The sequence below is a fragment of the Zea mays genome, chromosome 4 (assembly GCF_902167145.1).
Source record: "Zea mays cultivar B73 chromosome 4, Zm-B73-REFERENCE-NAM-5.0, whole genome shotgun sequence".
In the NCBI taxonomy this organism is placed as follows: domain Eukaryota; kingdom Viridiplantae; phylum Streptophyta; class Magnoliopsida; order Poales; family Poaceae; genus Zea; species Zea mays.
Genome location: NC_050099.1, coordinates 48416349 through 48441923, shown reverse-complemented (window position 1 = coordinate 48441923; position 25575 = coordinate 48416349). Strand labels below are relative to the sequence as shown.

At 52.1% G+C, this 25575-nt stretch overlaps 1 protein-coding gene across 1 annotated transcript; it reads left to right on the top strand.

The window, feature by feature from the left end:
• Positions 1 to 1659: 1659 nt before the first annotated feature.
• LOC103653231 (uncharacterized) lies at positions 1660 to 3483 on the top strand. Its single transcript, XM_008680186.4, has 4 exons — positions 1660 to 1959; positions 2125 to 2203; positions 2369 to 2440; positions 3218 to 3483. The coding sequence occupies exons 1-4, from the start codon at positions 1773 to 1775 to the stop codon at positions 3297 to 3299; spliced, it is 420 nt and encodes a 139-aa protein (XP_008678408.1). The 5' UTR covers positions 1660 to 1772; the 3' UTR covers positions 3300 to 3483.
• Positions 3484 to 25575: the final 22092 nt, after the last annotated feature.

Sequence of the window (25575 nt, the reverse complement as noted above, 5' to 3'; positions counted from 1 at the left end):
CGGCTTTATGGCCTCCTCAACGGGGACTAAGTTCTTTGGATCCGAACCTCGGTAGACAAATCACCGTGTTCATTTGTGTTGATCTCCACTCGATTTGTTCCCCTTTCCTCTCTCTCTCTCTAAACACTATTAGAAATATGCTTATTTAAGACATACATCTTAAGACAAATATGAGTGTATTTTATAGAAGCGTCTTTTATCATATGGTGCTGAGTAAGGTAAGACAGTTTGTTGGAGATCCGTCTTTACTGAAGAAGGTTTTTGAGACAGATATATGGTAGGAAATGTCTTATATTGATTTAATACAGTTTGATTTTGAAAACCGTCTCAAATAAATATACCTTTTGAGGCATTAAGTTTACAAGAATTGTCTTATATTTTGGTTAGTATATTAGACACTTCTATATATGAAACCATCTCAAATGAAGATATTATTAGAGTCACCTAGACTATACAAACTGTCTTAGATGTTAGTGAGTATACTAGAAACTTGTAAACATAAAATCGTCTTCGTATGATATTTCTGATAAGACATATTGTGAAAAAACGTAGTAAATAGTAAATTATGCTTAGATTGAACTAAGTATGTTCCATAGTGTTTCTAAAGCGCAAAACATTTTTGAATCATGTTAATAAATCCCATAAAATTCCCCGTAATTATTCGATTTTTTTCGAAAAGCAAACTCTAACTATTTGAGGCAATTAAATATCTTTTTAAAAAGATATATTTTTTTAAATTAAGTTTATTGGATGTCAAAACATTTATAAATTTTTTGTAGAATTTTTGAAGTCATTTGAACAATTTTTGGCATTTAAAATGAACTAGTGAGCTGACTGTATGTTGGTATGATTTCTATATATCATATATGTAAAAAATCTTGCTTAAATAAGAAACTTCTCCAAATAAAATTATGCGTTTGAAATATGGTTATTTTTTATTTTCTCATCTATACTACTATATTAAGGCTGCAAGGGATAGCCTGCCTTCTATGGTTCTGCCTCTAGTCAATCTAGATCGTCCGTATCTGCTGCCCACGCCCGCGTGCATCCCGGTCATCCAACTATTACAAGCAACCCTAACTAGATCTCGCTACTCCCTTCACATCAACCGCCTCCCACTCCCCTCATCTGTGCGAGCCACAACCATCGTCCCCCGAGCCGCCGACTCCACGCTAGGCCTCCACGCCGAGCCTCCGTGCATGCCCCGTGAGTCCGACGAGGACGCCTCCTTGCCTTCCCCGGACGTGGTGCGGCGTAGCCTGCCGCAGGAGCGCATGGTCCTCCTGCAGCGGGAGCCCTCGCTGCCGCCGTTGCAGGCCGTCGACGGCGACGACGATGACGACCTAGACGCCATCATGCAGAAGACGAGCCCGGCTCCGGCTGCTACCCCTCCAGCTCCAGCTCCCGCTCCCGCCGCGCACCATCAGCAACGCACGCTGCCGAGGGCCTGGGACCCGTCGGTCGGCGCCGAGGAGATGAACCAGCGGTTCGACGACTTCATCAAGAAGAACCGCAACTCCTTCGGCCGGCAATAGGCGACCTCTGTTACGATCCGACCACCCCGGCCACCTCCCCGCCATACGATGCGTATATACAGTACAAGGACACATGCATCTTTGGTTTTCCATCTTGGTGTGCCGCCAGAGCTAGCGGAGGGAGGCGGGTCATTCGATTCGCCATGCTTAGGATTGGAGAATCACTAGAGTAATAGTATATACATGGATGAATTATTGGAGATGTAGAGAGCAGCTAGATGTCCTTAATGCGCTGAAATGATAGTTCGAGTTGGTGCCCGGCTGTTAGCTTCTCCTTTTCAGTTGTTGCCCTTGCCGGCCTGGCATTTGTTCAACCTTTCCTTTCTCTCTCTTTCTGCTACAGTCATTATTGTAGGTGTGGCTGTGATCATGCATAAACTAACTGTTGTTGCCACATGGATCGGAGAGGGAGATCGATCCACAGGTTGGTTAATGCCCCATGCATACCACCACACCTTGTTCCATGATTCTTCCACTAGCTTGCTATAGTATTAAGAAGCTATTCGATGAGTGGGTATTACCTTTATCATAATTCTATTTTCCTCTAAATTTCAATTGTTACTTACACTGTTAGTCACCATTATTGTAGGGATTTTGGTGCTTATGTCGACAAAAAAGGTTGCCATAACAAGAATTTTGGTCGCACTGTTATATGGAAACATTTTCAGGTAATCATGTCCTTAACCTGAAATTATTAGCAAGACATATAATTAGACATTCTATCCTGACATTACTCCTTACCATATACACAACAAAATTTAATCTGTTCATTTTTTGGCTAATGTTACAGGTTGCCCAAAATTTAATCTATTCATTTTTGGCTAATATTACAGGTTGGCCAAACGCTTGGAACAATGGAACTATTGCAAATTCCTTTTTACAGACTACATCTTCTATCGAACTAGGTACAACTAACAAAACTTCTGCCAATGCATATAACATAGGATTAAAGATACTATCTTATACATAACTTAAACACATAAGTTACATTATTTTATTTGTTTTTGTCAAAGGTAAAAGTAGCATAATGAAACAACACATGATATTTTGTAAAACAACAAAAAAAACTACATTACACTGCATGCACCGAATGCCGTTTTCAACCTGTTCAAATATATAGAGGCTGTAACAGCTTTACACTATTCTTTTTTTTGGTAAAACGAATTTTGACACTACCTTAATTTTCCTCAATATGTTTATTGCTTCCAGCACACATTACTTGCCATATCACAACTCCAACTATATTCACTGCAACTTTTCCATATTTACAGCCATTTGCATAACAATACATTTCATTGTAGTTAACTGAATCTTCCATATTCAAACTTTAGAGAACCTTGCCACTTAGGTCTGCACACAAAATTTTATCAACAATATGATTTGTACATAAAGAAAAAAAGTTCCCTGCTGCAAACGACTGCAAAAGTCACAGAGGCCAATTCGAATGCACATTTGAGAAGAAACGCACAACAAATCTTCCAAGAACTGAATATTGCCTCATATCATCATCAATATCTACAGTTGTAGAATGTCTATTTTGCATGCTCTGTATAATTATATATGTACATCTGTTTAGGCCTTCAAAAACAACTCAACTCCATATGCTACTACAGATGCTGAAACAGACCAACTAGCCCTTGGCACAACTCAACTAACATTTTATATGAGCTTTCCTATTTCAGAACTATTGTAAGATTTATGTTATTGCGGGTGGTCAAGGCTCAGGATTTAGAGCAGAAGATGCACATAAATACTGGTGAATGATGCCATCGGCAATGATGAACTGATGAAGCGATGGATGATGCCATTGATGAAAGATAGAATGGAACTTAAATTTTGGTGGTCGCATAAGTGTGGAGACTTGAATTCATATATACTTAGTTAGGCTCAATGTTAGCATAAACAATTGATGAGCAAGTTTTCTCATTAGTATTTTAGTTTGAATTTAGAGTACAATTATGTATGAGTTATGTCGGCGTTTCGACCCCGGGGGTCCCTGGACCGACGAGTAAATTGTCGCTACGTGCCCCAGCCCAGATGGGTTGGCGCGAGACGGGACACGAAGGGGGGAGAAACCTCGGCTCCGTGTTATCCTGCGCCAAGGTGGATGCGCTTACAGTAGGGGTTACAAGTGTTCGCGAGGGAGAGAGGGTGTCCCGCGCGACCACCACCGTATGAGGGCCCTGGCCCTTCCTTTTATAGATGCAAGGAGAGGGTCCAGGTGTATAATGGGGGTGTAGCAATATGCTAACGTGTCCGGCAGAGAGGAGCCAGAGCCCTATGTACATGCCAACGTGGCTGTCGGAGAGGTGCTAAGGCCCTGTGTACGCGGTGTCGTGGCCATCGGAGGAGCGTTTGAGCCCTGTAGAAGCACAACTATCGGGGCTGTCGGGACCTTGCTGACGTCTCCTTGCTTCCGTAAGGGGCTGAGAGCCACCGTCATCATGGACGCACGTGGGGAGCCATCATTACTTGTCACCGTGGCGAGCCTGGATGGGACGCCAGTCTTGTTCCCCCGTAGCCTGAGCTAGCTAGGGGTAGGGTAATGATGTACCCCCTGCGGCATGGTGGGTCCGAGTCCAAGGTCGGGCGAGGCGGAGACTCCTCCTGAGGCCGAGGCTGGGGTCGGGCGAGGACACGATTCCGCCCGAGGTCGAGGTCGAGGTCGAGGCCGAGCCCTGGGGTCGGCCGAGGCGGAGACCACCTTCCGAGGTCGAGGTCGAGGTCGAGGCCGAGCCCTGGGGTCGGGCGAGGCGGAGTCAACCTTCCGAGGCCGAGGCGGGGGCCGAGCCCTGGGGTCGGGCGAGGCGAAGACCACCTTCCGAGGCCGAGGCCCAAGGTCGGGCGAGGCGGAGCTTCCTGTGGCGCCTGAGGCTGGACTCAGCTGCTGTCAGCCTCACCCTGGCGGGTGGCACAACAGTCGGAGCGGGGCAGGCGGCGCTGCTTTCCTGTCAGGTTGGTCAGTGGAAGGGCGAAGTGACTGCGGTCACTTCGGCCCTGTCGACTGAGGACCACGCGTCAGGATAAGGTGTCAGGCGATCCTCGCATTGAATGCTCCTGCGATACGGTCGGTTGGCGAGGCGATCTGGCCAAGGTTGCTTCACCGCGAAGCCTGCCCGAGCTGGGCCTCGGGCGAGTCGAGGGTGCGCCCGTTGCTTGAGGAGGTCCTCGAGTGAGGCGTGGATTCGTCTGGGAGTACTGTTCCTGCCCGAGGCTGGGCTCGGGCGAGGCGAGATCGCGTCCCTTGAGTGGATGAAGCTTTGACCTGAATCATGCCCATCAGCCTCTGCGGCTTGCGCTGATGGTGATTACTAGCCGAGTTTAGGAGTGTTGGGGGTACCCCTAATTATGGTACCCGACAGTAGCCCCCGAGCCTCAAAGGGAGTGTTGGTACTCGCTTGGAGGCTTTGTCGCACTTTTTTGCAAAGGGACCGGCCTTTCTTGGTTACATTTTGTTTCGATGGGTGCACGCGAGCGCATCTGCCGGGTGTAGCCCCTGAGGCCTCGGAGGAGTGGTTTGACTCCTCCGAGGTCTTAATGCCTTTCGTGATGCCTTGGCCGATCTGGTTGTTCCCTCATGCGATCTGATCGTAGCCCGGGTGCATGGTCAGGTTCCGAGTTCTCAGGCTGGTTTGTTGACGCTGTCAACGGTTTGGCCGGAGCCGGGTTTGCGAGAGCAGCCCCCGAGCCTCTGCACAGAGCGAGAGGACGATCAAGGACTGACTCGGCTTTTATCATACGCCCCTTCGTCGCCTTTCCGCAAGGAGGAGGGAGGGAAAGTGCCATGTTGCCCTCGGAGGGCGCCGAACATGGTGTCTCCAGTGAGTTGCTTGAGAGCACCTAGAGGGGGGGGGGTGAATAGGTGATCCTGTAAAACTTAAAACTTAAGCCACAAAACTTGGTTAAGTGTTAGCACAATAATCACCAAGTGGCTAGAGAGGAGTCTCAACAAAACACAATAACCACAAAGATATCAATCACAGAGATGACACGGTGGTTATCCCGTGGTTCGACCAAGACCAACGCTTGCCTACTCCACGTTGTGGCGTCCTAACGGACGAGGATTGCAATCAACCCCTCTCAAGTGGTCCAAAGACCCACTTGAATACCACAGTGTTTTGCTTTGCTTTTCTTAATCCCGTTTGCGAGGAATCTCCACAACTTGGAGCCTCTCGCCCTTACACTTGAAGTTCACAAAGAAGCACGGAGCAAGGGAGGGATTAGCAACTCACACAAGACACAAAGATCACAGCAAATACGCACACACAAGACCCAGACTTAAGCTCAAGAGACTAGCACACTAGAACGGAGCTCAAATCACTAGAGTGTCGAACAAGTGCGCATGAATGAAGTGTGAGTGATCAAGAATGCTTAGGAATGCTTGGTGTACTCCTCCATGCGCCTAGGGGTCCCTTTTATAGCCCCAAGGCAGCTAGGAGCCGTTGAGAGCAATCTGGGAAGGCAATTCTTGCCTTCTGTCGTCTGGCGCACCGGACAGTCCGGTGCACACCGGACACTGTCCGGTGCCCAATTTCTTTCCTTCTATGGCGAAGCCGACCGTTGGCAGCCTTGGAGCCGTTGGCGCACCGGACATGTCCGGTGCACACCGGACAGTCCGGTGCCTCCTTCTAGCCGTTGGCTCGGCCACGTGTCCCGCGCAGATCGCGCGGCCGACCGTTGGCTCACCGGACAGTCCGGTGCACACCAGACAGTCCGGTGAATTATAGCCGTACGTCGCCGGTGAATTCCCGAGAGCGGCCAGTTCGCTCGAGCCAGCCTGGCGCACCGGACACTGTCCGGTGCACCACCGGACAGTCCGGTGCTCCCAGACTGAGCAGACTTTGGCTGAACAAAGCCATCTCATTTCCAATTCGATTTTTCCTGTTTCCAGCACTTAGACACAGTACATTAGTCCATAAAATAATGTACTAAGTCTAGAAACATACCTTTTGACATGCTTTGCACTTTGTCCACCACTTTGCATATATTAACACTTAATCACTTGTGTTGGACACTAAATCACCAAAACACTTAGAAATGGCCCAAGGGCACATTTCCCTTTCAATCTCCCCCTTTTTGGTGATTTATGCCAACACAATATAAAGCAAGTAGAACAAGTGCAAAATCAATTCAAATTAGAACTGAAATTTACTTTGGATCAAATTTGGCATATATGGATCATTCTTTGCCACCACCTGGTTTGTTTTTGCAAATCAAACTCAAATTTCTATCTCTAAGTCAAACACACTTGTTAAAACATAAAGAGAGTCATTACAAAAGAAATTGATTCAAGATTTCAAAAACTCCCCCTTTTTTCCATAATCAACATTTCTCCCCACAAGAAGCCAACTTTTGATACGAGAGACAATAAAAGAGTTTTGACAAACCAAAAGCTCTATTCTACTATTTTCAAAATCTCTCAAGTGATAGCTGATCCATTTATCGCTTTGGCCTTTATTTTCTCCCCCTTTGGCATCAAGCACCAAAACGGGATCAATCTTGGCCCTTTAACCCCATTGCCTCACCAAAATCTTCAACTAAGAGTAAAAGGCAATAAGAGGACGAAGATGAACTTGGAAGAAGTTACTCTTTCATCGGAGTGCAGTGGAAGTCTTGCATGGTCCAAGTCCACCTTTTCCCTTTCAATCCACCCTTGTGACTAATTTAGGCAAACTCAAGCACATGGTTAGTCTCAAAGGGTCAAGTTGTAGCACATCTCCCCCTAAATATGTGCATCACTTTGCAACGGACTTGTGAGGTCCAGGGAGTGTTTGTACAACTTGAGCACCATTATTAAGCAACAAAATGCATAAGGAACATGATCAAGGGCATAAACACATGTATGCTATAAATCAATCCAAGTTCCGTGAATCTAAGACATTTAGCTCCCTACGTAGCCTGCAAATGGTCTTCTCATCTAGAGGTTTGGTAAAGATATCGGCTAGCTGGTTCTCGGTGCTAACATGAAACACTTCGATATCTCCCTTTTGCTGGTCGTCTCTCAAAAAGTGATGCCGGATGTCAATGTGCTTTGTGCGGCTGTGCTCAACAGGATTTTCCGCCATGCGGATAACACTCTCATTATCACATAGGAGTGGGACTTTGCTCAGATTGTAGCCAAAGTCCCTGAGGGTTTGCCTCATCCAAAGTAGTTGCGCGCAACACTGTCCTGCGGCAACGTACTCGAACTCAGCGGTGGATAGGGCAACGGATGTTTGTTTCTTAGAGTTCCACGACACTAGAGACCTTCCTAAGAATTGGCACGTCCCTGATGTACTCTTCCTATCGACCTTACATCCAGCATAGTCGGAATCTGAGTATCCAATTAAGTCAAAGTTAGACCCCTTAGGATACCAGATCCCGAAGCAAGGCGTAGCGACTAAATATCTAAGTATTCGCTTCACTGCCACTAAGTGACACTCCTTAGGATCGGATTGAAATCTAGCACACATGCATATGCTAAGCATAATATCCGGTCTACTAGCACATAAATAAAGTAAAGACCCTATCATTGACCGGTATGCCTTTTGATCAACGGACTTACCTCCTTTGTTGAGGTCGGTGTGTCCGTCGGTCCCCATCGGAGTCTTTGCGGGCTTGGCGTCCTTCATCCCAAACCGCTTTAGCAAGTCTTGTGTGTACTTCGTTTGGGAGATGAAGGTGCCGTCCTTGAGTTGCTTCACTTGGAACCCAAGGAAGTAGTTCAACTCGCCCATCATCGACATCTCGAATTTCTGCGTCATCACCCTGCTAAACTCTTCACAAGACTTTTGGTTAGTAGAACCAAATATTATGTCGTCGACATAAATTTGGCACACAAACAAATCACCATCACATGTCTTAGTGAAAAGAGTTGGATCGGCTTTCCCAACCTTGAAAGCATTAGCAATTAAGAAATCTCTAAGGCATTCATACCATGCTCTTGGGGCTTGCTTAAGTCCATAGAGCGCCTTAGAGAGCTTACACACGTGGTCGGGGTACCATTCATCCTCGAAGCCAGGGGGTTGCTCCACGTACAGTTCCTCCTTGATTGGCCCGTTGAGGAAAGCGCTCTTCACATCCATTTGGAACAACCTGAAAGAATGGTGAGCGACATATGCTAGCAAGATACGAATGGACTCTAGCCTAGCCACAGGAGCAAAAGTCTCCTCAAAGTCCAAAACTGTGACTTGGGCATAACCTTTTGCCACAAGTCGAGCCTTGTTCCTTATCACCACCCCATGCTCGTCTTGTTTGTTGCGGAACACCCACTTGGTTCCCACAACATTTTGCTTAGGACGTGGCACCAGTGTCCAAACTTCATTCCTCTTGAAGTTGTTGAGCTCCTCTTGCATGCCAACACCCAGTCCGGATCTAGCAAGGCCTCTTCTACCCTAAAAGGCTCAATAGAAGAGACAAAGGAGTAATGCTCACAAAAATTAACTAATCGAGATCGAGTAGTTACTCCCTTGCTAATATCACCCAGAATTTGGTCGACGGGATGATCCCTTTGAATCATCGCTCGAACTTGGGTTGGAGGTGCCGGTTGTGCTTCTTCCTCCATCGCATGATCATCTTGTGCTCCCCCTTGATCACACGCCTCCTGTTGATGAACCTGTTCATCGTCTTGAGTTGGGGGATGCACCATAGTTGAGGAAGAAGGTTGATCTCGCTCATTTTGTTCCTGTGGCCGCACCTCTCCAATCGCCATGGTGCGTATTGCGGCCGTTGGAACGTCTTCTTCATCTACATCATCAAGATCAACAACTTGCTCTCTTGGAGAGCCATTAGTCTCATCAAATACAACGTCGCTAGAGACTTCAACCAAACCCGATGATTTGTTGAAGACTCTATACGCCTTTGTATTTGAGTCATAACCTACCAAAAACCCTTCTACAGCTTTGGGAGCAAACTTAGAATTTCTACCCTTCTTCACTAGAATGTAGCATTTGCTTCCAAATACACGAAAGTAAGATACATTGGGTTTGTTACCAGTTAGAAGTTCATATGACGTCTTCTTGAGGAGACGATGAAGGTATACCCTGTTGATGGCGTGGCAAGCCGTGTTCACGACTTCCGACCAAAAGCACTCGGGGGTCTTGAACTCTCCAAGCATCGTCCTCGCCATATCGATGAGCGTCCTGTTCTTCCTCTATACTACACCATTTTGTTGTGGTGTGTAGGGAGCGGAGAACTCGTGCTTGATCCCTTCCTCCTCAAGAAACTCCTCCACTTGAAGGTTCTTGAATTCAGACCCGTTGTCGCTTCTTATCTTCTTCACTTTGAGCTCAAACTCATTCTGAGCTCTCCTTAGGAAGCGCTTGAGAGTCCCTTGGGTTTCAGACTTATCCTGCAAAAAGAATACCCAAGTGAAGCGGGAAAAGTCATCAACAATAACTAGACCATACTTACTTCCTCCTATGCTTAGATAGGCGACGGGTCCGAAGAGGTCCATATTTAGCAGCTCCAGGGGTCTTGATGTGGTCATCACATTCTTGCTGTGATGCGCTCCTCCCACTTGTTTACCTGCTTGACAAGCTGCACACGATCTATCTTTTTCGAATTGCACGTTAGTCAAACCTATCACGTGTTCTCCCTTTAGAAGTTTGTGAAGGTTCTTCATCCCTACATGTGCTAAGCGGCGATGCCACAGCCAGCCCATGCTAGTCTTAGCTATTAAGCATGCATCTAGACCGGCCTCCTCTTTTGCAAAATCAACTAAATAAAGTTTGCCGTCTAATACACCCTTAAAAGCTAGTGAACCATCACTTCTTCTAAAGACAGACACATCTACATTTGTGAATAGACAATTATATCCCATATTGCATAATTGACTAACGGACAACAAATTATATCCAAGAGACTCAACTAAAAACACATTAGATATAGAGTGCTCATTTGATATTGCTATTTTGCCTAAGCCTTTCACCTTGCCTTGATTTCCATCACCGAATATGATTGAATCTTGGGGATCCTTGTTCTTGACGTAGGAGGTAAACATCTTCTTCTCCCCTGTCATGTGGTTTGTGCATCCGCTGTCGATAATCCAGCTTGAACCCCCGGATGCATAAACCTGCAAGGCAAATTTAGGCTTGGGTCTTAGGTACCCAACTCTTGTTGGGTCCTACAAGGTTAGTACAAATATCCTTAGGGACCCAAATGCAAGTCTTGTCTCCCTTGCATTTTGCCCCTAATTTTCTAGCAACAATCTTCCTATCCTTTCTACAAATAGCAAAGGAAGCATTTAAAGCATGGCATATTGTAGAAGGTTCATTGACTTTCCTAGGAACATTAACAACATTTCTCCTAGGCATGTGAACAACATTTCTCCTAGACATATCTCTACCATGCATATAGGAAGAACTAGAAGCAAACATAGCATATGAATCATAAGCATGTGAATCATAGCTTCTATAGTCATTTCTAGAATGTCTCCTATCATGATACATAAAAGCATGGTTCCTTTTAGCATTACTAGCCATAGGGGCCTTCCCTTTCTCCTTGGCGGGGATGGGAGCCTTATGGCTTGTTAAGTTCTTGGCTTCTCTCTTGAAGCCAAGTCCATCCTTAATTGAGGGGTGTCTACCAATCGTGTAGGCAACCCTTGCAAATTTTAACTTATCAAATTCGCTTTTGCTAGTCTTAAGTTGGGCATTAAGACTAGCCACTTCATTACTTAACTTTGCAATAGAAGATATGTGTTCACTACAAGCATCAATACCAAAATCTTTACACCTATTGCAAATCATGACATGTTCTACACAAGAGTTAGATTTATTTGTTACTTCTAGTTTAGCATTTAAATCATCATTTATGCTCCTTAAGCTAGAAACTGTCTCATGGCAAGAAGATAGTTCACAAGAAAGCATTTCATTTCTTTTTACTTCTAGAGCATGAGATTTTTGTGCTTCTACAAATTTGTCATGTTCTTCATACAACAAATCTTCTTGCTTTTCTAAAAGCCTATTCTTGTCATTTAAGGCATCAATCAATTCATTAATTTTATCTACCTTGGTTCTATCTAGGCCCTTAAATAAACATGAATAATCTATTTCATCCTCATCACTAGATTCGTCTTCACTTGAAGAAGCATAGGTAGAGTTTCGAGTACATACCTTCTTCTCCCTTGCCATAAGGCATGTGTGACGCTCGTTGGGGAAGAGGGATGACTTGTTGAAGGCGGTGGCGGCGAGTCCTTCATTGTCGGAGTCGGAAGAGGAGCAATCCGAATCCCACTCCTTGCCTAGATGCGCCTCGCCCTTTGCCTTCTTATAGTTCTTCTTCTTCTCCCTCTTGTTCCCTTGATCCTGATCACTATCGTTGTCGGGACAGTTAGCAATAAAATGACCAAGCTTACCACATTTGAAGCATGAGCGCTTCCCCTTTGTCTTGGTCTTGCTTGGCTGCCCCTTGCGACCTTTTAGCGCCGTCTTGAATCTCTTGATGATGAGAGCCATCTCTTCATCATTAAGTCCGACCGCCTCAATTTGTGCCACCTTGCTAGGTAGCGTCTCCTTGCTTCTTGTTGCCTTGAGAGCAAGAGGTTGAGGCTCATTGATTGGACCATTCAATGCGTCATCCACATATCTTGCTTCCTTGATCATCATTCGCCCGCTTACGAACTTTCCAAGTATCTCCTCGGGCGTCATCTTGGTGTACCTAGGATTCTCACGAATATTGTTTACAAGATGAGGATCAAGGACAGTAAAAGACCTTAGCATTAGGCGGACGACGTCGTGGTCCGTCCATCGCGTGCTTCCATAGCTTCTTATCTTGTTGACAAGGGTCTTGAGCCGGTTGTACGTTTGGGTTGGCTCTTCTCCCCTTATCATAGCGAATCTCCCGAGTTCGCCCTCCACCAACTCCATCTTGGTGAGCATTGTGACGTCATTCCCCTCATGAGAGATCTTGAGGGTGTCCCAAATTTGCTTGGCGTTATCCAAGCCGCTCACTTTGTGGTATTCATCCCTGCACAATGAAGCTAGAAGAACAGTAGTAGCTTGTGCATTTTTATGAATTTGTTCATTAATAAACAAAGGGCTATCCGAGCTATCAAATTTCATTCCACTCTCTACTATCTCCCATATGCTAGGATGGAGAGAGAACAAGTGACTACGCATTTTGTGACTCCAAAATCCGTAGTCCTCTCCATCAAAATGAGGAGGTTTACCAAGTGGAATAGATAATAAATGAGCATTTGTACTTTGAGGAATACAAGAGTAATCAAAAGAAAAGTTCGAATTGACCGTTTTCTTTTTCTCGTAGTCGTCGTCGTCCTTTTGGGAAGAGGAAGATTCGTTGCTGTCGTAGTAGACGATCTCCTTGATGCGCCTTGTCTTCTTCTTCTTCCCGTCTTTGCGTTTGTGGCCCGAGCCCGAGTCGGTAGGCTTGTCATCCTTCGGCTCGTTGAAGATAGACTCCTTCTCGTTGTTGTTGACCACCATCCCCTTTCCCTTAGGATCCATCTCTTCGGGCGATTAGTCCCTTCTTGAAGAGAACGACTCCGATACCAATTGAGAGCACCTAGATGGGGGTGAATAGGTGATCCTGTAAAACTTAAAACTTAAGCCACAAAACTTGGTTAAGTGTTAGCACAATAATCACCAAGTGGCTAGAGAGGAGTCTCAACAAAACACAATAACCACAAAGATATCAACCACAGAGATGACACGGTGGTTATCCCGTGGTTCGGCCAAGACCAACGCTTGCCTACTCCACGTTGTGGCGTCCCAACGGACGAGGATTGCAATCAACCCCTCTCAAGTGGTCCAAAGACCCACTTGAATACCATGGTGTTTTGCTTTGCTTTTCTTAATCCCGTTTGCGAGGAATCTCCACAACTTGGAGCCTCTCGCCCTTACACTTGAAGTTCACAAAGAAGCACAGAGCAAGGGAGGGATTAGCAACTCACACAAGACACAAAGATCACAGCAAATACGCACACACAAGACCCAGACTTAAGCTCAAGAGACTAGCACACTAGAACGGAGCTCAAATCACTAGAGTGTCGAACAAGTGCGCAAGAATGAAGTGTGAGTGATCAAGAATGCTTAGGAATGCTTGGTGCACTCCTCCATGCGCCTAGGGGTCCCTTTTATAGCCCCAAGGCAGCTAGGAGCCGTTGAGAGCAATCTGGGAAGGCAATTCTTGCCTTCTGTCGTCTGGCGCACCGGACAGTCCGGTGCACACCGGACACTGTTCGGTGCCTGATTTCTTTCCTTCTATGGCGAAGCTGACCGTTGGCAGCCTTGGAGCCGTTGGCGCACCGGACATGTCCGGTGCACACCGGACAGTCCGGTGCCTCCTTCTAGCCGTTGGCTCGGCCATGTGTCCCGCGCAGATCGTGCGGCCGACCGTTGGCCCGGCCGACCGTTGGCTCACCGGACAGTCCGGTGCACACCGGACAGTCCGGTGAATTATAGCCGTACGTCGCCGGTGAATTCCTGAGAGCGGCCAGTTCGCTCGAGCCAGCCTGGCGCACCGGACACTGTCCGGTGCACCACCGGACAGTCCGGTGCTCCCAGACTGAGTAGACTTTGGCTGAACAAAGCCATCTCATTTCCAATTCGATTTTTCCTGTTTCCAGCACTTAGACACAGTACATTAGTCCATAAAATAATGTACTAAGTCTAGAAACATACCTTTTGACATGCTTTGCACTTTGTCCACCACTTTGCATATATTAACACTTAATCACTTGTGTTGGACACTAAATCACCAAAACACTTAGAAATGGCCCAAGGGCACATTTCCCTTTCATTGCTAACGGGTGATCCGAGTGGACGCCCGTGCCCCGTTCGATAAGGGTCGGCTAGTGGCCCAGAGGCGCGCTCCAAAAGTACCTGCAGGTGATTTGCCGGACCCGGTACCGTTCGATAGGGTCCGAGGGCTCGATGCCTCCCTCTGATGGGATTCCATTACAAAATCGCTCCTGCTGGTCTCGGAAATGTCCTAGGGTACCTCGGGAGCGTAGCCCAAGCCTCGGCCATGTATCGGACGTACCCAGAGTCATCCCTCGGTCTGCGTGTTCTGAGGCGGCTGTCGAACCCTTCGAGGGGCCAGCCTTCGAACCCCTGATCAGTAATGGGCGCAGAGCCCGAGTGGTCTGAGGCGGCTGTCGAACCCTTTCGAGGGGCCAGCCTTCGAACCTCTGATCAGTAATGAGCCTGAAGCCCGAGTGCTCTGGGGCGGCTGTCGAACCCTTCTGAGGGGCCAGCCTTCGAACCCCTGATTAGTAGGAGGGCTCGGGGCCCGCTTCCTTCGCGGAGAAGGATCCCTTTCGAAATATCCCCTTTCCCGGTCCCTGTAGCAAGAGAGAGAATGGGGAAGAGGAAAAGGGTGCGAAATTAAATGGTGTGGCACACCTTTTTTGACGCTGTCATCATGGTGAAGATGAAACGACGCCCGCTTCGCCTGCCAAAGGTGTCGCTTGCCCTGCCACGAAGTTAATGCGACGGGACGGGTGGCTCGCGGGGCGGTCGTTGCGCGAGCCGTTCGAGGAACGGGCGTTTCGCCTTTGAGTTTGAATTTCGCGGCGGGTTCGGGCGAAGTTTTGAACGGGTCTTGCCCGGGCCTTTATATACCCGGAAGAGGGACCGGTGGCGGTTCTTTACTCTGCTGCTCGCCTCCTGCTTTGGTTTCTGCAACCTAAGGGAATAGCCAGAGAAATAAAACTGCACACCTTGTCCGCCCCGCCACCACCCCCTTCGTTTGGCGATGGTCGACCGGGTGACCGTCGTTCCGCCGTGCGACCCATGGCCTTTCTCCATCGTCACGGTGGACGATCTGGAGGCCCTTGTCGTTGATGGTTTGCTCTGTCCCCTCTCCGGTGACCCGCAGCCAGAGTGGGTGGTGCCTCCGAGCAGGGCCGACCCGACCCCGCCGCCGGGGTATGTGCTGAGTTTCATCTCCTTCCATGGGCGGGGGTTCGGAGTGCCAGCAAGCCGTTTCATGTGGGCGCTCCTGCATTACTACGGGGTGGAGCTGCACAACTTCAACCCCAACTCCATTGCGCAAGCGGCCATCTTCGCGGCGGTTTGCGAAGGCTTTTTGGGGATTGACCCCCACTGGGATCTGTGGACCCATCTCTTCTCCACGGAGCTCTTTGCCTTGATGACGGGGGAAAAGAAGGTCCGCATGACGGTGCGGGCTGGTGGCTGCACCCTCCAGTTGAGGCAGTCGCGCGTGCAGTAGTACATCCCCGCCATCATTGTGTCTTCGAACAAGGGGTGGCAGCGCCGGTGGTTTTACCTCCGGAATGACGATGGAAGGCTCCCGTCGTTTTCTCAATGAGTGGTGACTGCCGCCGGCAGCAATTGGTGCTATGGGGCCACACGCGAGAAACAGGAGAAACTCCAGCCCCTTCTGGAGGCCTTGCAGGGGGGCTCACCGTCGCGGGGGTGGTTGCCACCATCCATCGCCGGAGGGTGCTTCCCTTGGCAGAGCGGCGGTTGTCACTTTCGGAGATGATGCCGGGGGTCAACGTGGAGGGTTCGCAGATGTCCTCGGTCCCCCTCTCCGCCGATGACCTCCGCAGGCGGGTAGCGGGCACGGTGGGGAGGCTGGACGCCGGCGCCCTTACCCAGCCCTTGATGCGTCCCGAGCGTGGGTGCGTGTCCCTGGTGAGTGTCCGCTTCTTCTCCTATCTTGTGTCAGGTTGCCTTTGATTCTCACAGTCGGGATTTTCGTTTGCCTCCAGGAGTTGGGGTGCTACAAGCCTTCCTTGCCACCGGTCCCCGAGGACGTGGTGGACCGAGCCGCGCGGAGGGTCGTTGCGGAGAAGAAGAAGGAGAAGAAGGACGCGGAAAAGGCTCGGGCTCATGAGCGGATGCGGGCTCGGGACGCCTCGGAGGCAGGAGAGGGACGGGCTCCCGAGGGAGCCGTCGCCGGAGACGCTCGACGACGACGATGACGACGATGATGACGAGGACGACGACATGGCGGCCCGCCTTGGCCTTAGCCCGGATCTGAGGCTGGGTTAGGGGTCGTCGAGCCAGCCCCCGAGTGGGCTAGCGCCGTCGACATCTAGGGCCGGGACATCAGGGTCCCGGTCCGAAGAGCAGGGGCAGGCTGAGGGGGTACTTGACCCCTTGGCCGAGGTAGTTGAGGTGACTCCGGGGAGTCGGGCCGACCTGCCCGTCTCCCAAGAGCGGTTGCTCGTGCCGGCTGTACAGGAGGTTGATCCTCGGGCCGTCGTGTCGGCGCATGGGCAGGCCATCCCTTCGGCGCCCTGGGCGCCCGAAGTGGGAGCGGCGATGAAGCCGGCAGCGGGGCGAACCTCGGCGGCACCTGCGGGGACCGAGGCCCAAGGGGCCTCCCCGCAGGCACGATTGGCCTTGGTCCGGAGCGGGTAAGTATCTGAGGATACCTCTGTTCTGGCTCCTTCTTCGTGTGTTCTGATCCTGCTTTACCTTTTCCTCCCAGCAAACGGAGGCACGGTTCGGCCGGTCTGGCTCCCAGGAAGGCCCTTAAGACGGTGCCGGCTTTTGCAGCCAGTGCCGCACCGCGCCATGCCGGTTGGCTGGCCTCCGCATAAGACGCCCTCAAGCGGGGGGCCCAGGCGGCACGAATTGCCATGGGGCAAGCCCCCCAGGCCGACCCCTCCGTCGGGGCGACCATCGTGCCGGGGGAGGCTGCTCACGTGGTTGCGGCCCTGAGCCCACCTAACGCGTTGTCGGTGCCGACCCGAGCTTCTGCCGAGGCCGTTGCTGTTTTGCCCGTGGAGCCACCCGTCGCCGCTGATGCTGGGATGGCTGAGGTGCCGCTACTCGAGGTCGTCTCCGACCTTCCCAGTCTCAGCCATAAGGAGGGGGCGACCGCTGTTGCCTAGGTCGGTGATCGGAAGCCCACCTCCTTAGCCAAGGTGGTACCCGATGCGTCGACTGCAGGGGGTCCCGACGCCTTGGAGGAGGGGTGCGCAGAACTGCGACCCGTCTTAGGGAGCGGCGACCTCATCCCCGCGCGGCGCGATCCCAACGAGTGGCATGGGCAGGCGCTCCGGTTCTAGACCCGTGGCGCCTCGAAACCCCTCTTCGTCCTTGACGACGAGTGGGAGGAGCAGTCTCGGGATGAGCTCCGTGAGTATGCCGAGGCAGCGATGGGGTCGCTTCGGTCGACCATGGAGATCCTTTCCAGGGACGTTCCCAGGGTCCTCCAGGTGAAGATTTCAGGCATACCTTTCGCGTGACCAGGGCATTCTTTGTGACACCCTGCTTCCCTTCTTCAGGATCTGACGGATCTGAGCAGCGCCAAGTCGCTGTTCATCCGCCATGAGATCGATGTCTGGGGTTCACTGCGGTTCCTGAGGGCCACGCTTACCGAGGCTACCGAATGCCTCGCCCAACGGAGCACCGAGGCGGTGGACCTCCGGTTGCTCTGTGATGAGCTGGGGGTGGAGGCAGCGGCGGCGCGGGCAGAGGCTGCGTCGGCACGGGCGAAGGCGCAGCAGCGACAGCTGGAGCTTGGCTAGGTCATTGGCGAACGAGACCAATCTTTGAACCAGGCTGCCGAGGCTGTAAGCCGGGCTGAGGCCCTTGAGGGCCAGCTAGCTGAGGTGTCTGCTCGGGCCGGAGCCCTTGCGGAGGACCTGGTCGTGGCGGTTGGGTCTGCCCAGTTTGCCCAAGCCGCAGCCTCAGAGCAGCGTGCCCGGGCTGAAGGTATGTTTCGGCCGCTTTGTGACTTCGATTTACCTTCATTCTTCAACTCGCGTCTGAAGAATTCTGTTTGGCTGTTTGCAGAGTTCGAGACAGCTCTCAGTGAGTCCGTCAAGGCTCTAGTTCAGGCGGCTGAGCAGAAGGAGGCCGACCGCGTGGCCATGTCCGAAGCTATCTCGGCCTTCTGCCAGGTCATTGGCCTCGATGATGTCTCCTCGGGTAGCTCCCCCAGAGCTGCCTGCGGGCCTTGGGCAGCCATGTGCGCGGCAGACTCCGCGAGGCGCTGCATCACGGCGTTAGGCGGGCCTTCGCCGTGCTCGCTTCCCACTACGATGTGGATCTGGAGCGGGTCAGCGAGGGGTACTGTCTACCCGATGAAGCTGAGGCTGCCTTAGCCGAGGTCCAGAGGCTTGACGTGGTCGTCGTGGGCCCAAGCGCGGTGCTGGTGTCCTCCTTCGAGGTGGAGATCCTTCCGCCCATGTCGCCGTCCGAGGTCAGGCCAGATCTCGCCGAGGGTGGAGACAGCGCCGTGGGTGGAGATGAAGCCGAGGGTGCCGCTCCTCCCCTGGGTGATGCCTGATTCTGCCGGAGCAGTCTGTTTGGAGTATGCATGTGTCTTTCATGGTCGTCGAGGCCTAAACACTTTGTTGTCGTGTTATAAAGCTGTGTTTCTTTTCCTCTCGTTTTGAGTATCCGGACTTGTTCGTCAGTAGCAAAATCGTTTATCCGAGTAAGAGTTACTTTTCGCGGAAGGTGACGAGTGAGGTATCCATATCCCAGAGGCGTAGGAATCCCTCGGCTCGGTCGGTCTTGCCGCTTACGTGCGCTCTTACTCGTTCTGCTATTGATATAGTTGGAAAGCACGAAAGTCGTTTTGGTAGAAAACTTTTCCGAGGAAAATTTTGACGCAGAGAGGGTTCCCCCCTTCTAGCCCTGAGGGAGGGTTGGGCTTTGCCGAGGCAAGGCTGACCCTTCCTTAATGGTTAGACTTTGTGTTTGTATAGAAAACAAGGTATATGAACGACTTGAAAACATCTTAAGGGTAAAAGCGACGTAGCTGTCGGATGTTCCAAGCATTGCTGTAGACCTCGCCTTGATCGTTGGCCAGCTTGTATGTTCCGGGCTTCAAAATCTTGGCGATGATGAATGGCCCCTCCCAGGGAGGAGTAAGCTTGTGGTGGCCTCGGGCGTCTTGCCGCAGCCGAAGCACCAAGTCTCCCACTTGGAGGTCTCGGGGCCGAACCCCTCGGGCGTGGTAGCGTCGCAGAGACTGCAGATATCGCACCGAGTGTAGCAAGGCCACATCCCGAGCCTCTTCCAGCTGGTCCAGCGAGTCTTCTCGGCTGGTCTAGTTGCTTTGGTCGTCGTACGCCCTTGTCCTCGGGGAACCGTATTCTAAGTCTGTGGGCAAGATAGCCTCGGCCCCATAGACTAGAAAGAACGGTGAGAAACCCGTGGCCCGACTTGGCGTCGTCCTCAGACTCCAGACTACCGAGGGTAGTTCCTTCATCCACCGCTTGCTGAACATGTTGAGGTCGTTGTAGATCCTCGCCTTAAGTCCCTGCAGAATCATGCCGTTGGCATGCTCCACCTGCCCATTTGTCATGGGGTGAGCCACGGCGGCCCAGTCCACCCGGATGTGGTGGTCCTCGCAGAAGTCGAGGAACTTCTTGCCAGTAAACTGGGTGCCATTATCGGTGATGATGGAGTTCGGGACCCCGAAGCGATGGATGATGTTAGTGAAGAACGCCACCGCCTTCTCGGACTTGATGCTGGTTAGGGGTCGAACCTCGATCCACTTGGAGAATTTGTCGATGGCGACCAGCAGGTGCGAGAAGCTCCCGAGTGCCTTCTGCAAGGGACCGACGAGGTCCAGACCCCACACAGCAAACGACCAAGTAATGGGTATTGTCTGCAGGGCCTGAGCGGGCAGGTGCGTCTGTCTCGCGTAGAATTGACACCCCTGACAGGAGCGTACGATCCTAGTGGCGTCGGCCACCGTGGTGGGCCAGTAGAAACCTTGTCGGAAGGCGTTCCCGACGAGGGCTTGAGGTGCTGCGTGGTGACCGCAAGCCCCCGAGTGTATCTCTTGCAATAGCTCCTGCCCTTCGGCGATGGATAGGCATCGTTGGAGAATGCCTGAGGGGCTGCGGTGGTAGAGCTCCTTTTCATCGCCCAGTAAGACGAACGACTTGGCGCGCCGCGCCAGTCGCCGAGCTTCGGCCTTGTCGAGGGGTAGCTCTCCTCGGTGGATATATTGCAGGTACGGGGTCTGCCAGTTTCGATTAGGCGTGACCCCATTCCGCTCTCCCTCGACACGCAGTGCCTCACCCTCGGCGCCCGAGGGTGCCTCGGTCTGGGCCGAGGCTTCCCCGGGCTCGGGCGTGTCGTCGGTCTTGACGGAGGGTTGATGTATGTCTCTGGAGAAGACATCCGGGGGAATGTTGTCTGCCCCGAGGCTATCTTAGCCAGCTCATCCGCAGTCTTGTTTTACCGTCGGGCGACGTGGTTGAGCTCGAGTCCGTAGAACTTGTCTTCCAGGCACCGAACCTCGTCGCAGTAGGCCTCCATCTTCCGGTCGCGACAGTGGGAGTTCTTCATGACTTGGTCGATGACAAGCTGCGAGTCGCCACGAGCGTCGAGGCGCCAAACCCCTAGCTTGATGGCGATGCGCAACCCGTTGACCAGAGCCTCATACTCGGCCATGTTGTTGGACGCCAGGAAATGGAGGCGCAGCACGTAGCGAAGGTGCTTCGCATCTGGCACCTCCTTGGAGAGGCATTCTAGGTCGGCGATGAGGGCCTCGGACTCGGCGAGGGTCTCAGCGTACCCCACGCACTCCACGTCGCATTCGTACGCGTGTCGGTACGTGGACCCAACGGTGATGACCCCGTTGGGACCGGGCATCTTGAGCTTGAGGTAGGTGTAGTTGGGGACAGCCATGAACTTGGCGTAGCACGGTCTCCCCAGCACCGCGTGGTAGGTTCCTCGGAATCCGACCACCTTGAACGTGAGGGTTTCCTTTCGGAAGTTGGAGGGAGTCCCGAAGCAGACAGGCAGATCGAGTTGTCCAAGGGGCTGGACGCGCTTCTCGGGGATGATCCCGTGAAAGGGCGCCGCACCGGCCTGGATCGTGGACAGATCGATCTGCAAGAGCCCGAGGGTCTCGGCGTAGATGATGTTGAGGCTGCTGCCTCCGTCCATGAGGACCTTGGTGAGCCTGACGTTGCCGATGACGGGGTCGACAACGAGTGGGTACTTTCCTGGGCTCGGCACGCGGTCGGGGTGGTCGCCTCGGTCGAAGGTGATGGGCTTGTCGGACCAGTCTAGGTAGGCTGGTGCCACCACCTTTACCGAGCAGACCTCCTGACGCTCCTGCTTACGGTGCCGAGCCGAGGCATTCGCCACTTGCCCACCGTAGATCATGAAGCAGTCGTGGACCTCGGGGAACTCCTCTGCCTTGTTGCCCTCCTTCTTGTCGTTGTCACGGCCTTTGCCACCTTCCACCCGGGGCCCGGCCTTATGGAAGTAGCGCCGAAGCATGACACATTCCTCAAGGGTGTGCTTGACGGGACCCTGATGATAGGGGCACAACTCCTTGAGCATCTTGTCGAACAGGTTGGCCCCTCCAGGAGGCTTCCGAAGGTTTCTGTGCTCGGCGACAGCGACAAGATCTGCGTCGGTAGCGTCGCGTTTCGCTTGCGTCTTCTTCTTGCCTTTCTTCCTCGTGCCACGCTGGGCGAACACCTCGGGGACGTCTTCCTGCTGGCGTCCCTGAGGCTGCTTGTCCTTCCGGAAGATGGCCTCGACCGCCTCCTGACCAGAGGCGAACTTGGTGGCGATGTCCATCAACTCGCTCGCCTTGGTGGGAGTCTTGCGACCCAGTTTGCTCGTCAGGTCGCGGCAAGTGGTGCCGGCGAGGAACGCGCCGATGACATCCGAGTCGGTGATGTTGGGCAGCTCGGTGCGTTGCTTCGAAAATCGCCGGATATACTCCCGCAGGGATTCTCCTGGCTGCTGGCGGCAGCTTCGGAGATCCCAGGAGTTCCTAGGGCACACGTACGTGCCCTGGAAGTTTCCAGTGAAGGCTTTGACCAGATCGTCCCAGTTGGAGATCTGCGCAGGAGGCAGATGCTCCAGCCAGGCTCGGGCGGTGTTAGAGAGGAACAGGGGGAGGTTGTGGACGATGAGGTTGTCATCGTCCGTTCCACCTAGCTGGCAGGCCAGCCGGTAGTCCGCAAGCCACAGTTCCGGCCTTGTTTCCCCCGAGTACTTGGTGATGGTAGTTGGGGCTCGGAACTGGGTCAGGAACGACGCTCGTCGTATGGCCCAGCTGAAGGCTTGCGGACCAGGTGGTTCGGGCGAGGGGCACCGATCCTCCCCGCTGTCGTAGCGTCCCCCATGCCTGGGGTGGTAGCCTCGGCGCATCTTCTCGTCGAGGCGGGCTCGACGGTCGCGTCGGTGGTGCTCGTTGCCGAGGCGACCCGGGGCTGCAGGCGTTGCGTCCCGCGTGTGCCCGGTGTGGATCGAGGCTTCCCACATGAATCGGGAAGTCGCGGCGCGATGCTCCGGGGGGTACCCTTGCCTTCGGGAGGCAGAGCTCTCGGCCCGTCGGACCACGACATCCTCCAGGAGATTCTTGAGTTCTCCCTGGATACGCCGCCCCTCGGTGGTGGATGGCTCTGGCATCGCTCGGAGTAGTATTGTCGCTGCAGCCAGGTTCTGGCTGAGCCCACTAGAAGCCGGGGGCAGCCTTGCCCTGGCATCGTCAGCGATATGGCGTTGGACGTCCTGGGCCTGATGACGCGCTTCTCCGACTAGTGCTCGTTCTGCCCACTCCTGCTCGATGTTTTGCCGGAGCTGCACAAGTTGTCCTGCTTCCTCATCGAGCTTGGCCTGCATCTCGCGGATTTGCTCGAGCTGTGTGTCCTGACCCCCGCAGGGACTGGGACCACAGCTAGCTCCCGCAGGATGTCAACGCGAGGTGCAGGCCTAGGGGGATCATCGTCCTCTGGCATACCAAGGTGGTTGCCTTCTTCGCGACCCCCTAGATCGACGTGGAAACATTCACGACTTGGGCCACAACCCTCGTTGTCAAGGCTGTGGCCATCATCGGAGCAATCGGAGAGGCAGTAGTCACATGCGGTCATGAAGTCTCGCATGGCACTAGGATTACCGAGCCCGGAGAAATCCCAACCAGAGTCGGGCTCGTCGTCTTTCTCGGAACCCGGGGGCCCATAGGTCGAGACGGCCGTCAGTCGGTCCCAGGTTGACCACATATGGTACCCCGGAAGGTTAGGATATGCCTTTATGAAAGCGCTCATCGAAGCGGGATCGCTTGGTGGATCAAAGCTGAATCTAAAAGGCACAGGGTGGAAAACGGACGGTACCTCTCGGTCGATGGACGGTGACGAAGTCGCGTCGGGGACGGACTGCACCATTATCTCAGGTACGAGGCTGACGCCCAGCAAGTCCTCTGCAAGAGTGCTGGCGTCGTCTATCCGCTTGGGGTTGGCGTGTCGCGGGGAAACGACGCTCGTCGTCGTCTCAGGCGCGAGGTCAATGCCCGACATGTCCCCCGCTGGGGTGCCGGCGTCATCGACTCGCTCGACAGTCGACGAGGTGCCACCTCGTGCTTGGCCACGGTTGCCCCGCCTCCTCCTCCTGCAGTGAGGAAGGCGATGGGACAAACTCGGATGCTGCTCTTCCGCCATGGGGGGAAGACGTCGCCGAGTCCGCCGCCGCCGAGCAGGCTGACGGTCGCCGTTGTCGCTGTCACGCTGCGGAGGAAGGAGTACCATGTCGTAGCTGCCGTCGAGGGACATTAACTCGAGACTCCCAAAACGGAGCAGTGTCCCGGGCTGAAGTGGTCGCTGGAGACTACCCATCTGGAACTCAAGGGGAAGTTGTTCGTCAACACGCAATAGGCCCCTACCTGGCGCGCCAACTGTCGGCGTTTCGACCCCGAGGGGTCCCTGGACTGACGAGTAAATTGTCGCTGCGTGCCCCAGCCCAGATGGGTTGGCGCGAGATGGGACATGAAGGGGGGAGAAACCTCGGCTCTGTGTTATCCTGCGCCAGGGTGGATGCGCTTGCAGTAGGGGTTACAAGCGTTCGCGAGGGAGAGAGGGTGTCCCGCGCGACCACCACCGTATGAGGGCCCTAGCCCTTCCTTTTATAGATGCAAGGAGAGGGTCTAGGTGTACAATGGGGGTGTAGCAATATGCTAACGTGTCCGGCAGAGAGGAGCCAGAGCCCTATGTACATGCCAACGTGGCTGTCGGAGAGGTGCTAGGGCCCTGTGTACGCGGTGTCGTGGCCGTCGGAGGAGCGTTTGAGCCCTATAGAAGCACAACTGTCGGGGCTGTCGGGACCTTGCTGATGTCTCCTTGCTTCCGTAAGGGGCTGAGAGCCACCGTCGTCTTGGACGCACACGGGGAGCCATCATTACTTGTCATCGGGGCGAGCCTGGATGGGACGCCGGTCTTTGAAAGTGCATTCATCCCTTTTGTGAGTTTTGGTGATTTGGATAACAACACATTTAAAGGTCTAACAAGTTTGCTAAGTGTTGAACAGGAAATTCAGTATGATGAACATACTTGAATAATGTATAATGATCAGTGAACAAAGGTTCAACACGAGGTTAAATAACCAATGAGACAATGCAAATGGATATAATATGATCTCTATATTGGTTTGAATATATGGACAAGACCTGAGAAATCACTACATACATATGACCAGAATAGAGGACAAAGTGATTTAGAGGATTGGTCAAGCCAAAGAGAATAAGATATGAGGAATCGTGAATTGGCTTGACCATATTACTGTCAGTCCATATATGCTTCTATGAGAATCAAACTAGAGCTTGATTGATCTTGACAATTATATCTAGAAGACATTCAAGCAAGGTTCACAATATTGAAGAAATGATTCTCTCAATGGATGCTCAATTTGATGTGACTCAAGAATGGCTTGATAGGGTGAAGATAGCAAGGAAAGGGCTTCGAGGAACTAAGCGAAGGTGAAGGTCAAGCGACGGCTTGTAGACCGAGGTACCATGGCTAAGGTGAAGAAGAGAGTACTTGCACTAAGTCGATGAACTAATCAGCTATGAAGAGTTATAACATGTTGATGCATCAGTAAGGTGACTTGAAGCCATGATTTGAACTCATATAAGGTGATATGGTACAAGTCACTGGGTTTGATTTGAGTTTGCTTCAAAAGGTGAGACAAAGATGTTTGTGATCCTTATGAAGCAATGCCATGGAGAAATCACACATGAGACACCAATGACTCAAGGAGTTTACTTCATTATATTTTATTTAACGAGTATAGGAATCGTCGTACTATAAAGGGGGATCCAAAAAGAAGGTTGGTGTTTGCCAAAGCTCAAACCTCTCTATTCA

Bases quoted from the DNA above. Each gene is read 5' to 3' on its own strand.
- LOC103653231 (XM_008680186.4), top strand. From the start codon at position 1,773: ATGATAGTTCGAGTTGGTGCCCGGCTGTTAGCTTCTCCTTTTCAGTTG. The intron at 2,204-2,368 runs GTAATCATGTCC...CTAATATTACAG, and splicing joins TTATATGGAAACATTTTCAG to GTTGGCCAAACGCTTGGAAC. The intron at 2,441-3,217 runs GTACAACTAACA...TTCCTATTTCAG, and splicing joins TACATCTTCTATCGAACTAG to AACTATTGTAAGATTTATGT.